This window comes from Cinclus cinclus, chromosome 12 (genome assembly GCF_963662255.1).
Source record: "Cinclus cinclus chromosome 12, bCinCin1.1, whole genome shotgun sequence".
Taxonomy (NCBI): Eukaryota; Metazoa; Chordata; class Aves; order Passeriformes; family Cinclidae; genus Cinclus; species Cinclus cinclus.
The window spans coordinates 7605269-7619938 of record NC_085057.1 but is presented as its reverse complement, the minus strand read 5'-3'; the positions used below and the strand labels follow the sequence as shown (position 1 = coordinate 7619938).

General features: G+C 40.1%; 1 protein-coding gene across 1 annotated transcript in view; it reads left to right on the top strand.

The window, feature by feature from the left end:
- Nucleotides 1-14670, top strand: part of PTPRG (protein tyrosine phosphatase receptor type G) — a 387945-nt gene that overhangs the window by 194143 nt on the left and 179132 nt on the right. The window contains exon 3 of the mRNA XM_062500771.1: nt 14213-14392. Coding sequence (XP_062356755.1) covers nt 14213-14392 — 180 coding nt within the window. The remainder of the gene's footprint in view (nt 1-14212; nt 14393-14670) is intronic.

Sequence of the window (14670 nt, the reverse complement as noted above, 5' to 3'; positions counted from 1 at the left end):
GTGTGTGTGTGTTTTTTTCCAGATTTTCCTTTGAAACCACAGAGCCTGGAAAGTTTCTAGTTTAAAATGCTGGACATAATTCTTTCTCGTGAGGCCATGACTTCAGTCTTTTGAGTCCACCAACTATGGCCTCAATAAAGTCATTAAATTGCTTAAGACATGCTCTGCAATCATGAAGGTTGTGTTTAATTATGTGTTTTGGTCCTTGTTTCCAAATACTGCTTCTGCGATTGCCTTGAGATACTTTGAATACTCTTAACTTATTCCTATACGTTTGTACTGGAAAGAAACTCTAGCAACGGATTGAAATCTATTTTGTATTTTACTTTGCTCAAAATAAAACCAGAAAGTCTGTCTGCTCCTCAAAAGGCTCCTCCTGAATTCAGTGTAAGGTCATAGATACCACAGGAATACAAACAAGTGCTTTGCTCAGCATAGTAGGAATTTATCTTGTCCCCACAGTGAGCCAGTCAGCATCTGGATTTTTGTAGATGAAACTAATAAGGGTTGACCTGAAGGAAAAGAGCTTTTTTGAATATTTGTGTGTGGTACTTAGGCTGGATATGTTGATTTGTTTCCCCCCCTCCATTGTTTTTTGGGCGCTGCAAGTCCATTGAGAAATTCCATCAGAGCTGAAAGAAGGAATCCAGGCTTTTGAAGGAATCTGTGATTTAGGAGAGACAGGATTCCTTTATACACCTCTGATGCAAGAAATATCCTCTAATTTAGGTAGTGGATGGCTCCGTTCGGTGCTCTCATTGAATCTCCAGCCTGGCTGACTTCTCTGAATGATAATTCTGGGCCGTGGGTGACCTTCCCTCTGGAGAAAAGTTCTCCAGCATGACTGCCTTTACTGATGACAGCCCTCTGCAGGTGTCTGGATTGAGAAGTCTGCATCTCCATCAGGGGAAGATGCTGTGTCCTGGAGGTCACCTGTAGTCTGCCACTGAAAGGCAAGGGAGGACCAGGCTGCACACCTGGTGAGCTGCTGTGGGAAGTAAGCTGCAGACTGAAACTTGGAGAGCAATTAAACATGGGGACAACTTTTAAAAACAAAACCAAAAAGCCACACACAATGACTGCTCAAGATTTAAGTTCTTCAATACTCAATACCTCTCTGAACAGGGTGAAAACTGTTTCTTAAGGCTCTGAGAGGTGGCTTTATGGAGTGTAGTGATTCATGCTTGTCATGTCAGTATGTGTTATCCAACTGTTTCTTCTGGCATGAAAACATGTTAGTTTCTACTGATACTGTATGAGTGGAAAACCAAACAAAACCTGATTCCTTTCCTCTGGAACAGAGCAAGCTTCAGCAGTCTTTTGGAAATATAACAAGGGTTTCCTTGATTAAATGACCTGTTTACAGACCTGGGTAACTATCAGGGATGCCAGAGGTTAAGTGAGATAATTTATTTTTGCTGAAAATCAGAAATAACAAAATCTGGTTTCTATTCTGTGCATTAATATGCCAGTTAAACAACTGGAAATACTGTTCAAGGAATATCTAGTTTGTAAATGAATAAGGATTTCAGGCCTGGAGTAGAGAATCTGTACAAACTGTGCAGCAAAGGCTGCTCTGTTGGAGTGTGTGGTTTTGCATAACAGGTGAACTGAAAATGATGGGTATGACAGGAGCTATATTTAAATGAGTCGAGTTGAAAGCAGTGCAAGAATAGAGGAAAATGATATACACAAATCACTGTGAATTCTGTCCTCCGCAGATCTATTTCTTTTGTCCCAAGCAAAAATTGCTGTGATGGAACATGAGGAACTAACTTTTGTGAACTCAGTCGAAACAAGTCTGAGTTTGGAAAAGGTTCATGCCTTGTGGCATGTGAAGGAGAAAGAAACAAATGTCTTCTGGGGGAAAAAAAACTGAGGAGAAGAACAGTTTCATATTCCAGGACTTCAGAAGGATTTTTAAGGATTTTTTTTCCTTATGTAGAAGGAAAGTTCAGGATCACAATTTCCAGTGTTTCAGGTCAATACAGTCATTGAATTTCTGAAAGGTCAAAGTTGGAATGAAAAAGACTGTGAAAGGGTCTTTATACAACCAAGTTTCTGGGTTTTTGTCAAGTCTTGTTGCATATATTTTGGAGTTTCAGCTACTATTGGCTTAAAGGAAGGACCAGGAGAGTGTAGAGCAAGTGATACTGTTTTTGTACAGCGCTGGCTGGACTGCAGCAGCATGGGGTGAGGATCTCATGCTTCCCAGCCTCTGGTGCTAGAAAAGTATTGTGGTGATTAAAATCATAGTTTAAGGTATGTTCAAATCAGAGGGCAGCCCCACAGGGCTGCAGTATCTCTATAGGCTCAAGGGAAAGCCCTGGTGTTATCAAACTCAGTGCCAATCTTGTCACATCAGTGACACCAGTCTGCACTGGGGTCATCCCAGCATCCCCACACTGCTTCTGTCCTAAGTCTGCATCTCTTTGTACCTTAATCTTAAATACAGCAGTAACTTTACTCCAGTTTTACTCCTTGACATTACTGAGACGACTTAAATATTTCAAGTCATGTTCCTCAGTGGACTCATTAGGTGGGGCATACAATAAATTTCAATTTTTTATTTAGGGAGTTTTCACTGCCATTTCTCTAGCCTTAGAAGCACTCATGCTTCAAATAGCAATTTATCTTTTTTAAAATTTGCTGTAAAAGTTGAAATGCGCTGCTTTTCCATACTTCCAGACACCTGTAATCTCAGCTATGCTGCATTGAATTAAATCTCCTACTTGCATGGTTCAGTTTTTTTCCCCATTTTCTTTTATACCATTTGAGTCCTGTTTCTGTCCTTGTTACATCAGGCTTTCACAAGGGACAGTCAGGTTGATCTCCAAGCTTGTCCTTTCAGTGAGCATCTACAGCTTACCAGGTTTCCCCCCTAAAGAAATTTCCTATGTGTTGAGCAAAAATTGAAAAAATTATACATTTTTTCGTTACCTTCCAAGAAGCTCCTGCTGGGATGGGCAGTGTGCTGTCTGTTAGCATTGTATCAGAAAGAGCTGCATTTTTCCTAAGTAGAGCTTTGTTATGAAGTTCATTTGACTGAAAATATTTTGCATGCTTAACTACCTGCTGGTGAATTTTTCTATGCCAAGTAATGTGTCAGGAGCTAGCAGAGCATAGTAAGTTAATTACTTGTGTGCATACTGTGAAGGAAAAGCAAACAGGAAGGCACCGGTGATACGAAGAATGAGACTTCATTTCAGTCACCAGAGATTGTGTTGTTAATGAATCCACTCAATCAGCAGGGAATTGGTAATGTAGATAAGCCCAGGTATGGCTGTGTACTGATAGGAAGATTAGTCCCTCAACCAAAACATTGTTTTTAGTGAGAGTTTGCTAATATTGAATAGTTTTTCAAAAGCATCGGTGAGATGAAGTAACAGCCTGAATAATTATGGCTGTCTCCAAAAGACATGATGATGCTGATGATCTCCTAATGTGCTCTGCAGCCACCATATCAATCCAATATCTTACAGATTTCACAGTGGAGTGATACTCTCCAGATTCCATTCTATGGTATGTGTCACCATGGGCTGCCCAAACGCTGCTGTGACTACAGAGCACGGGGAGGTGTGTTAGAGCTGGCTGCTGCCTTCCCTTGGAACCTGCCTTGCTTCCAAGCATCCTTGGTGGCAGCAGCTGGAGATGCTCCCATGGGAGGCAGCAGGAGCTGTGGGAGCTGCGGGCACTGAGGTGGAGGAACAGGTTTATATTGCCCTGGGAAAAATTCAGCCTGGGAACAGCTGTATCCCAAAACCTGCAAGCTGCACTTCGGGGTGACCATCCCTAGATGAGCAGTTCGTGCTGTGCTGGAGGAAGGAACTTTTATCCCAGCTAGGGTATCTTTAGGGTTTTTTATTTAATTTGGTGTTTGAATGTGCACCACAGGTACTGTGGGAGTGAATCTCCTGCAGTGCTCCCCCAACTCCATCCAACACAGCAGTTCTTTGCTGCCAGCTCTCTGCAGCAGCTGGTTTTCCCCCAAAGCAGCTGCTCAGGTGTTTGTGTGTGCATTTCCCTGCCAAAGGGTAGTGCTGGCAGAAGGGAAGGGGTCTGGGGCAGGAGAGGGGCTTCTGCAGTGCCCTCCTCCAGCACTGACCTAAAACTCATCTGGAGAGAAGGAGTGTAAGTGAATAAAATCCACACTAGGAATATTAGGTCCCTTTCATGGCTTTGATTTGCTGGATTTTTGGGTTTGTTTGGTTTTTGGGTTTTTTTTTTTGCTGGGTTTGTGTATTCATTTTTCCTAACTCTGGACTTTCCTATTGGAAAATGAAAGCTAGTTTGGAACAGTTTAACCCATGTAGTGTAACATACTGGAAATGACAGATAGAGAACAAAAATGAGAAAACTGATTGTAAATGTTCTGTTGTCAGCCACAGAAGCAGTGCCTGATGGAGTACCTCAGGCTGGGCACTATGGCTGCTTATTGTCTTCCTATTCATTCCTCTTAAATTAATGGTAGAAACATAGACTGAATGTTAATAGAAGTTGAGGGCAGGGTTCACAATGTGTCATTAAGTAAAAGCTAGCAATCTCCCAGCAGCTCTCCTGGGAGCTATTTTACTGGTGCATATTAGTGAAAGGGACAGCTGGATTGAGAAGGCTGTTGGAACAGAAATGCCATTAAGAACTTAGCTGGGCAAAAGTTGATTTTCACCTAAAAAGGCAATATCGTGTCAAAGCCAGTATTTGTTGAGATTTGATGAGTGATTTTGGGGACTGTAGAGTTTTCTGTGATGTGATTAAACTATGTGGTCCTAATCGGGTGGCTATCTCTAGTCAGGTTAGGATCAACAAGGGGTTTTGAAAAGCTGAGAGTGACATGTTTCAACAACAGATAATTTTATCTTTCTGGCTTTATTTTTTTCAAATCCACCCTCTGCTTAGGACACTTCTGTTTTTTTGTAAAGCTGAACCAAAGCAACAAGTGAAAATCAGTTTTGTAGTAGGTTTCTTTTGAAATGACGAGTACTTTCAGCAGTGCCTCTGGATAGGTTTTATTGATATCAGCCCTCCCTCCCTTTATTCCCTTTCTATATTGCTCTGTGCTCTCTGTGGGTGTTTTATTAACTTGCATCCTGCAAAAATTCAATAAAAATATACAGTTTTTTCCTGTCTTTCCTCCTCCTTTTCTTTTTTTTTCATACTGGCTTTCAGAGACAGAGCTCTGGGGAGGGCTTCTTTGGTTAGTTACAAGGAACAGATGGGAATCAAGAAAAGGTACTTTCTGTTCCTGTACCCACCCAAATTGGAGGTAATTAAGTTACAATGATGCATCATTTACGTTAGCAGTTTCTTTGGTGAGATCAAGCCTATTAAGGGTACATGTGAGAAGTAATAGGACTCGAGTCTGTGGTGCTTTGAGAAATAACTGGAACTGGGTTTTTTTCCAAATGTGTTTGCAGGTACCCTGACACCAAGATCTGTAGTGGGGCAGTTGAGTCTTGCACAGCTTTTTATCTCCATAGCTCTCTTCAAGTTCTGAGCAATCCCTGTAGCTGCTCTCATGAGACAGGTGAACTTCTCCCTTTATAAAGGAAGGGAGTGAAATGGAGCATGTAGCTCCTGGTGGTGGGAAGGAGGCAGAGAAGCAAGATGGAAATTTTAGATTTCCTGATGCAAATGTCATGGCTTGTTACTGTCACTGTCATTTAGTGTTCATGTCTGAGCCCCTGGGCAGGTTCAGCAGCATGGGAGCATTGATGCTTCAGCAGGGTCTCAGTCAAGCCCTCAAACAACCCATGATCTCTGGTTCAAAATCCACAAAAGGGTTTCTGAGCCCATCATACTGTTCTTGCTCATTTTCTTCTTTTCCTTGCTACTCCTGCAGCCTGAGGTCTGTCTCCCATAGTTTCAGCTCAGCAAATGTTCCCAGGCTGCTCCCCAGTTTCAACTCCAGATCCTGCGGGGACTTTCACCTGCAGTGCCATTGTAAGATCACAGGCACAGAGTGGCAAGCTGGCTGCTTGTCTTCATGGCTTTTGCCTGCTCTGGGTGTTGGCAATGGTGGCTGTAATTAGCACTGAGCCAAATTCACCCTCTTGCTTCCTTTTCTTCCAACGAAGTCTTGCTGAAGTCTCTGAAGCTTCCATCTGTATCCAACAACTCTTGGGTGGGAAACTTTCTTGCCCTGTTTCTTCCTCTTGTTTGCTCAGATTTATTTTCTCAGAGCTTTGTTCATGCTGTGCTTTCTCTTTGGAGTAGCACAGATGGAACCATGGTTTACATCAACATAATATGAGCTTGTGCTTTTTCATATGTTTAATTCTATGAAACACCAGACTAATTTCTTCTTTTATCTTTACTCTCTGGAAGAAAATGTTTCTTTTCTTTCTCATGGGAAGGTTGATCACCTTTCTGGTGTGTTTGTGCCAGCTCTGGAAGATGGCCTTGGAGAAGAAAGCAGGAAGCAAGGTGTTAGAGAGAAGGGGAGGTTAGCCCAGGGGAATGCATCTGTTCAAGTCTGAGATGTTTTATATTGCATTTGGCTTACGTTGCTCAGTTTAAGCCTTTTGAGGCAGCAGCTGTTTGCTAGTGCGGTGTGGAAGAATGGATTCCCTCTTCCTTCTGCTGCATTGGGGAAGTACAGCAGTATAAAATATCCCTCCTGTCAAGGTCCATCATTATACAGTTATTGTCCTGTAAATGAAAAAAAGGATAGTTGAAAAGGGAGACCCTTCTCCAGAGGAACTTGGCCTGGATGCAACCTGTCCAATGCACCCATGACTGAAATCTGTGTCTTCCTCCCAGCAACACAAAGTGCTCTCACTGAGCTACTGCATTGATTCGTAATATATCTTCATTCTGTAATTTCCATTTGGATTTATACTTTTAAAAATTATATTTAGGAAAAAATCTATTTTTATGTCTATCCCTAGTCTTCAGAGAGCTTTACTGAACTAGTATAGGAATAGAAGAAAGGTAATTTACGATGCCTTCGTATAAATTAATCTCCTGTTTTTTTCCTTATATTGTAAGTTATCACCTCATTTATTATATGCAGCTCAGGGTGAGCAGTTTTTAAAGGCCTCTGACAGTTATGAAGTGAATGGTGTGAGATGTCAGATACATTTATTAAAAATGTAGAAAATTATAAAAAACAGAGGATAATGATATGCATTGTCTCAGTCACTTGCCACCAGCAGGCACTTTCAATACCACAATTTATCCTCCCACTCAGTGGGTTCCGCATAATAATTTCATTGATATTGTTGTGCTCTGTGCTCAATATAAATAATTTTGAAATATTGGTTGTAAAATTCAACAGGTCATTAGGCAAGTCTATCTGGAGTTTATTGTGTGAGACACCCCTGAAAAAGCCCCAAACTATTTTGTCAGCACAGCTAAACTTAGTACCATTTTCACTTTTGTGTGGTGGTAAATTATTCAGCTCACAAATGCTAAAGCTTGAAATGTTTATGGAAAAAGCTTGTTTTAGTAATTACACATATTCCACTTTTTTGTGAGCTTCCTGCAATTTTTGTCCTAGGGCCCGGGTGTTTCCTAATGTTGGATATTTATCATACATTTGTGCCACTGGCAGGTTGATAGGTACAGTGGGAGCTTCATACAAGATTCATGGCAGCTTCATATTTTTTTGAGGAACAAAATTGGGTTGCAGAAAGTCTGTATATGAGTGGGGGGTTACATAATAAAAAAAAAAAAATCACTGCATTTGCGACTGTGTAATAGAGAATAGTTCACTAAGAAATACAAAGGTTGAAAACATGCATTAAAAACTTCACTAAAGGTAACTGAAAGTTAGGAAGTTTAATTAAAAATCCAGCAATAACTGTAGCATCTGTGTATATGAAAATTTAAGGAGAACATGCACATCACTCTTTCTTTCAGTTTAAAAGCTGCAGACATTATAGGATAGTTTCTATTTAGGAGCATGATTTAAAGCCTTTCTTTGCAATTGGCACATTGGCAGTGTGACAGTATCACTGACACCATCAGTTTTGAAGATCAGCTTTCCTTCCACAGCCCCGTGGCTGGGCAGTGCTGTAGCTGTAGCTGTGGTGCCATCGGTGCTTCTGTGCTTCTGCTGCCTCAAAGGTTATCTAAATCCAACCCCTTTTTGTTCCATCTTTGTTCCCACAAGTACTGGTTAAGATACCTCTTATCAGAGATTTTTCTTAGGGAAAGTTTCTTTCAGATTTTTTGACTTGTCAGAAAACTGTCCCTGGTTGTTTCCACCTCTCTCTCCCATGACTGGCACACCTTCCCTGTACTGAGCTTGAAGATTCCTTAGACCTGTTTGTGTCTCAGCAACACAGGATCTTTCCTGCTCTTGGTATTCGGTCTCATTTTTCAAGCAGTAATTGGAATTTTCTGCAAGCACAAGTGTCTCATGTTAAACAGAGTGATGACAGAGAATAATAAAATGAAAAGCCCTTTTCCCCCAGGGCAGGAAATCTTTGTTCAAAGCAGCACTGTGAACTCTTAACTACAGACTCTACTTCTCCATCCCTTTGATTTTGGTATGCCATCACTTTAGAGCAAGACATTATAATTTCAGCAACTTTTCCCCCTAATATAATGATTTAACAACCTGGTTGCTTTCTCTGCAATGGGAAGACCTCTGAAAGATACTACTGATTTTTATAAAGGTTTTCAGGGATTTTTATACCTTTACCTCTGCAGCCTCATGCTAAATCAATCAGCAAGAGATAATGTCATTCAAATCATTCTCTTTGGCCTTGTATCTAAATGAGGTCTTTGGACTTCATCCTACAGATTTCACTTTATTTCTGCTTCCCAGGAGAGGACTGGAGGTGAGAGGAGAGGGTAAAGGGAGGCTGATTTTCCAGCCAGTCTGGATCTGCAGTACGTGCCTGGCCTCCTGTCACTATTTACATGGCTTAAGCACCTTCTCTGGTGCATTCCTGGACTTACTGATACAGCTCCTTTTAAATGGCAAACAGTGATGACAAGTTCTTCTGGCACCAAGCAACAGCTTCATGTTTTTTGGTCCCAGATAACAGAGAGGAGCCCCGGGACTGAGATTTCTGAAGGATCTTAAAATGCTTCACTTCTGTAGTAAATTTCACTGATACTTGTTTGTTTAAAACAATTTTTTCCTTGTTTGAAAATCCAGCCTGCTATTGAAGTTCATTACTTTGTAGATGAGCAAGGGCACCTCTTCCTTGTTCTTTCTCTGTGTGGAAGAAAGGAACTGATTTTGTTTACTGATGGTGACATTTCAGTGTTTCTTGAGATTTGGCTCGTGATGGAGCAGTTCAAGTAGGACAGAGATTGAGATCGTAGTGTTGCTCAGCTAAATGGTTGGGCAGGTCATAGCTGCCAGTCCATGAAGAGAGAAGCATCTCTATTTATCCAGAGCCTATGAAAATCACAGAAGTTTTCTTACCTGCTGTGGTCCTTGACGTCTGTAGGCTGCCCCTCCAGATCTGTGCAAGCTAAGGCTGGGAGCTCTGTTTTTATTTGAAGAGGAAATACTAATTCATTCCATAGGTCCCTAATAACTGGTTCGATTTCGCCCTAAGAGAAACATGGAATTTTCTCCCATGTTTAGATAATAGGATATGATGCCTCCATGAAGTGACCCAGCTAATTGCAGAAATGAGGGGATTTGATTGCTTTGCAATCACTATTAGCATTTTCATTCAATAATGAAAAGTAAAGATGCACTGAATATAGACAAAGATTTGTCTGAGCTAATTCTGTTTAAAAACCAAGAAGAACAAATAATAAAAAACCTCCAAAATTAAACCCCCTAAACTAGCTCTTTCCATGTCAGGCCTGAGATTTAAAATCACATTTTTGCCAAAATGTTCAGAAAACAAATTGGAAAAAAAGTTGATATTTCTACTGCTTTACAAATGAATGATGAAAATAATATTACTCAAAAATTGGTAATTTCTGTTATATTCCATCTGTGAAAAGGTATATGTGTTACACACCAGTTTGCATCAGAATAGCTGAACCATTAATTCTAAAGTTCTGCAAAATCAAGGAAATGCCAATGGTTTTAATAACAGATGTTTTAAACAACACCTGTGGGAGAAAAACAAATATATTTGATTTTTTTTAAAAAGTGGAAGTTTTTATACAAGCTTTAATTAGATTTTGGCAGAATACATTACTTTAATGGTTTTTCATTAATGAAGTCTGCTCATTGCTTTGTACAGTAAAAAAGAAAAAAAAGTAATCTTGGATTATATTTAAGGACCAGACCGTATTAAAAAACTATTAAAGTTACTGCAGTCATTGACAGAATGATTTTGCATGAGAAAAGAATCCAGAAAGTGTCAGATAGTTTCAGACAAGGATGGGTGATGACATCTCTGGCCTGAAGTGTGGGTTGAAATGTGAGACCCCAGGACTGCTGAGCTCCCTGTCCCAACTCTCCTTCCAGCCTTGGGAGCCAGTGGCCCTTTGGTCCCTGATTTCAGCAGAGCAAAGTTCAAGGGCACAGGGACCTGGCTGCAGCCCCGCACACCCTGCAGTCACTGCCGCGCATGGGGCTGATCTGGGGGATCCAGCCCTGCTGCCCCACTGGGGGCATTCAGCTGATGGACCCAAGCCCATGTTTCCTGGAGGCAGGACTCTGACTTCAGTTCCTGAAAATGCCAAACATCATCAGTTATCATTCTTTCTCTGCTGCCTCTGCATTAAATATTCCAGCTCTAGGGTGGGGCTGTCTGATGTTCACCTTTGCCTGCAGGTTGTCCCACCATCTCACTGGAAATGTGTATTATTTATTAACACAGGTGTGGGCTCTTAACTTGGTTTCTGAAAATCAAATTATTTATCAGCCTTAAAAGGCCAACTCAAATTCATTTGAAATTTTATTTGATTTAAGTCACCATGCTTACTGTTGGAAAAATGAAATACAAATAGCTGTAAGTTCCTGTGTTTCAGATGGGTAAATGTCACACACAGAATTACAGGATTTCTTTTTTTAACTAGGTTTAAGTGAAACAGAGTCTTTATTTAGTGTCATGTTTTTATTTAAAAGCATTTATTTAAAGTTCTAAAAAACAAAGAATTCAATAAAGCAAGACAGGTGTAACTGCAAATGATTAATGATATAATTCTCAGTACTTTATAAAGTGTCTAACGCTGAAGAGATTTATACAGTGCAGAATGGCAATTGTGCTTTGATGGAAGGAATAGGTAATCAATATCTGCAAGCTTGGAAAAAGTGTTCTATTTCCTCCTCTAATGATATAGGGCTTTTTTGCAAAGCAAGGATGTCTGGAGCATGAGACACTTGGAAGAAGAATTAATTTGAAATCTGTAGTGGAAGATCAGTTTTAATTGAAACTGCACTTGAATGTCCATGGAAAAAAACAGGCAGTTGAGCCTGAGCCCTTCTGATGGCCACCTGGGAATTTGTGAATCCCACTGCACTATCCTTGATTACATTTTATAGGTTGTTGAGTGCTTTTTATTTTGTTTTCCTCTGGGTAGGAGCTATAATTTGTTTAGTTTGGTTTCAAACTCAAAAGTTTTCCTCTCCCCTCCCTCCCTGTCCTGCCTTCCCCTTTCTGTGGTCATTGTTAAAGCTGGAGCAGCCCCAGTTCTGCACTGCTGGGAATGGAGGTGTTGGGGTCGTGGCCTCTACATCTGTCTCAAGCTGCAGCCATAATGGTGAAGGTCACATTGCATGTAGTCATTTACATATCAAAAACTTGTGAAAGAAATTAATGGCAAGCCTAACCTTTTATAAAATCCTGGGCTGATTTTAACTAGCAGGTCTTGAACCTCTAAATCCGAGCTTAGTCTTATGTCTGTAATTTGTGGTATCAGGCTTGGAGTCACAGCGCCAGCGCCAAGTTGAAGTTTTGAATTACTGAGAGTTTCATTGCATTAGATTTTTTTTTCTTTAACAATTCAGCACAAGTATGGAAACATTTTATGCACTGTCACATGAAGAAAGCAGCTACTGCTAGGCTTTATTTTGTTAGATTATAGATTAGAAGCAAGTGAAGCTACTGCGTTTATTGAAAGAGATTCATTGCCATTAAATTAATTCAAGCAATTTAAATTAATTTAAGAAAAAAAAGCAAACTTTTTTTTTAAAATGAAACAAAACTAAGATCTAACAAAGGTCTGTGTAGCACTACATTTCAGCAAGAGTCAGTTCAGATACCTAAGTCATTTAAGGTTTTAATTCAACATGGTGGTTTGTTTGTTTACCCTTATGGCTTACTTAATTCATTTTGACAAGGCAGTTTTCACTGGAAACAGGTTGAGAGCTGGCTATACTTTAAATAAATAAATAAATAAATAATTGTGACAAGATGCATGGAAGAAACCCTACAGTCCCTGTTAAAATAAATCTGCCTACTTAAAAAAAAAAAAAATTCCTCATTGACACCAGAATACTTAAAAAAGAAAAATTGGAGTGCATAGCTCCTTTTGAATGCACAGCTGAAACCACTGCGATAGCCTCTGTGGGCAGAGTGCTTTTGAAAAGCTCACCCCTTGTTTATTATAAAGCCAAAAAATGAGAGCTGGCGAGTTTGATTGTGCGTAGTGCTAAATATGTAAAGCAAATTCCCAAATTTCTTGGGGTACATGCAAGGTTATATATAAAGTAAATCTGAATTTCCAATTAACTCACTACAAACCAATTAGCAAGAGCATCTGATTGGGGAAAAATAGCTGTGTTTGAGTGGAAGACATTTGTCTTCCCGCAGGTAGGGGTTTTAATAATTCTCTTCTTAGTTGTGGTACACTGGGAAATAACTGAAGGCAGCTCTTGCTGACAATATAAGTTGAACCCCAAGAAACCCGAGATAAAAAATCCTGATTTTTAACCCGGACAGATGATGTAAATGATTTTTAAACTACATTGCAATTTTGCCTGATTGTACTTGAAAGTAAAATTTTCTTATTGTAGTTTGGGTACCAGACAGCATTTGCGTGTGGTGAGTATAGCAAAATCTTGCTATTGATTAAGTGTCCTGCATCAGCTCATGAGAAGGGAGCACGAATGCACTTTGCAACTAGGCAGATTAAAACCCAGGGGCCAAGAAACTGACCTTCCCAGCTGCTGGCTTTGGATGCTGCTAATTGAATACACATATGCTTCTCAATAAATGCACGTTGGTGCATCGTTTCCTGCTGGCTGCCTCCTGAGCAGACCTGCTGACTGTGTAGTAGAGAGGTGTGACACAGCTGTGACATCAGGACTCTCAGGAGAGCAGAGTTCAGCCCTGGGTTATAACTTGGTTTTGGTAGTTGAGCTTGGGCAAATTGCTTCCCTTCTCAGCCATCAATTTCCCTGTCTTTACATGAGAATAATGTAGCTGATTCCTGCTGTAAAGCACTTCAAGAGCTGTGAGCAGCAAGTGCTTTATAAGAAATCTGTGCCATTATTTCAGGAGCTTAAACCACTGTTTGCACTCATAGGAAGATAAGCTCTCTGTTAATACAACTTAAGGGTTGGAGAGGGAGGTCATAAGAAAAATCTGAAATTCATTTTAGATCCTTCTAAGTGTGCTGCTGAGAGTGCCTGGTGTTTGGTACATCTTGGCCTGGTATGTGGTGTGGATGACAAGGTCTTTGCCTCAGACCTCTTACTTTTCCATATTATTTTAATTATTCATCAAAACCAGAAAACTCATGCAAGAGTAGCAACAAAAGAAATTTACTGTGTATTCCTGACAGGTCATTGTCCTGTTTACTTCTTCCAGAGTAATTTTTTTTCCATTGTTGTTTTCTTCAGATTTACTAACATACATTTGGTTTAATTCTTTCTTTTAATCTTTTCTGGTTTCAAAACCTCCAAAATAAATGAGATCATTAATGAAGATCATATCTAAGCATACTATTACAAGAACTCAAGTTAATGTGTGTCTGTTACATTATTTGTCCCTAATGAAAGGACAAGCTACAGTAATATATGAAGGCTGGAGCTTTAGGGAAGTTCCTGGAGCAACATGGTAATTGATAACATATGCACGAGGGGAGCTTGGGAACTGCAGAAAGTTTAATAGAATAGTTGTTTTTAAAAAAGACCATTGTTCATTACTGCCATAGGCAAAGTTGGAACACGGCACAAAGCCAAAGGGTTTCAGTCTCCTCAGTTTATAAATCTTAACCTCTTTCAAACGTGGGAATTTTAACTGTGGTGGAGTTACCTGGGGAGCTTAAGTGCTTCACTCACATTTAAGAGTTATCCAGCACTGTTGAGCCGTGTGATGTTGACCTTGGTGTTTTTTAACAGGTACCTATGGTCCCGAGCACTGGGTGACTTCCAGCGAGAAGTGTGGGGGGTCTCACCAGTCTCCCATAGACATCACAGACCACCTGGCCCATGTTGGAGATGAGTATCAAGAGCTGCAGCTGGATGGTTTTGACAATGAATCTTCAAACAAGACTTGGATGAAAAACACAGGAAAAACAGGTATGTTTTCTTCTGGTTGTCTCCGTAGCCTGACTGCAGTCAATTAAAAATTCAAGCCATGTTCCACCCTCCTCCTTTTTCATTGTTCTGTTGTTTGGGTTTTTTGTTATTTTTTTTAAATGTAATTTTTCAGTAGAAGCCACCTACCTCTGCCTCTGCATTCTATGCAGAGCTAGTTCTGCAGATTGATTTTAAGGGTTTTTTTTTAAGGGCTGCTTTTTTGCTGGGGTTTTTTTTTTTTTTTTTTTGTTCTCAGTCTAAACTAATTCTCTTGGTAG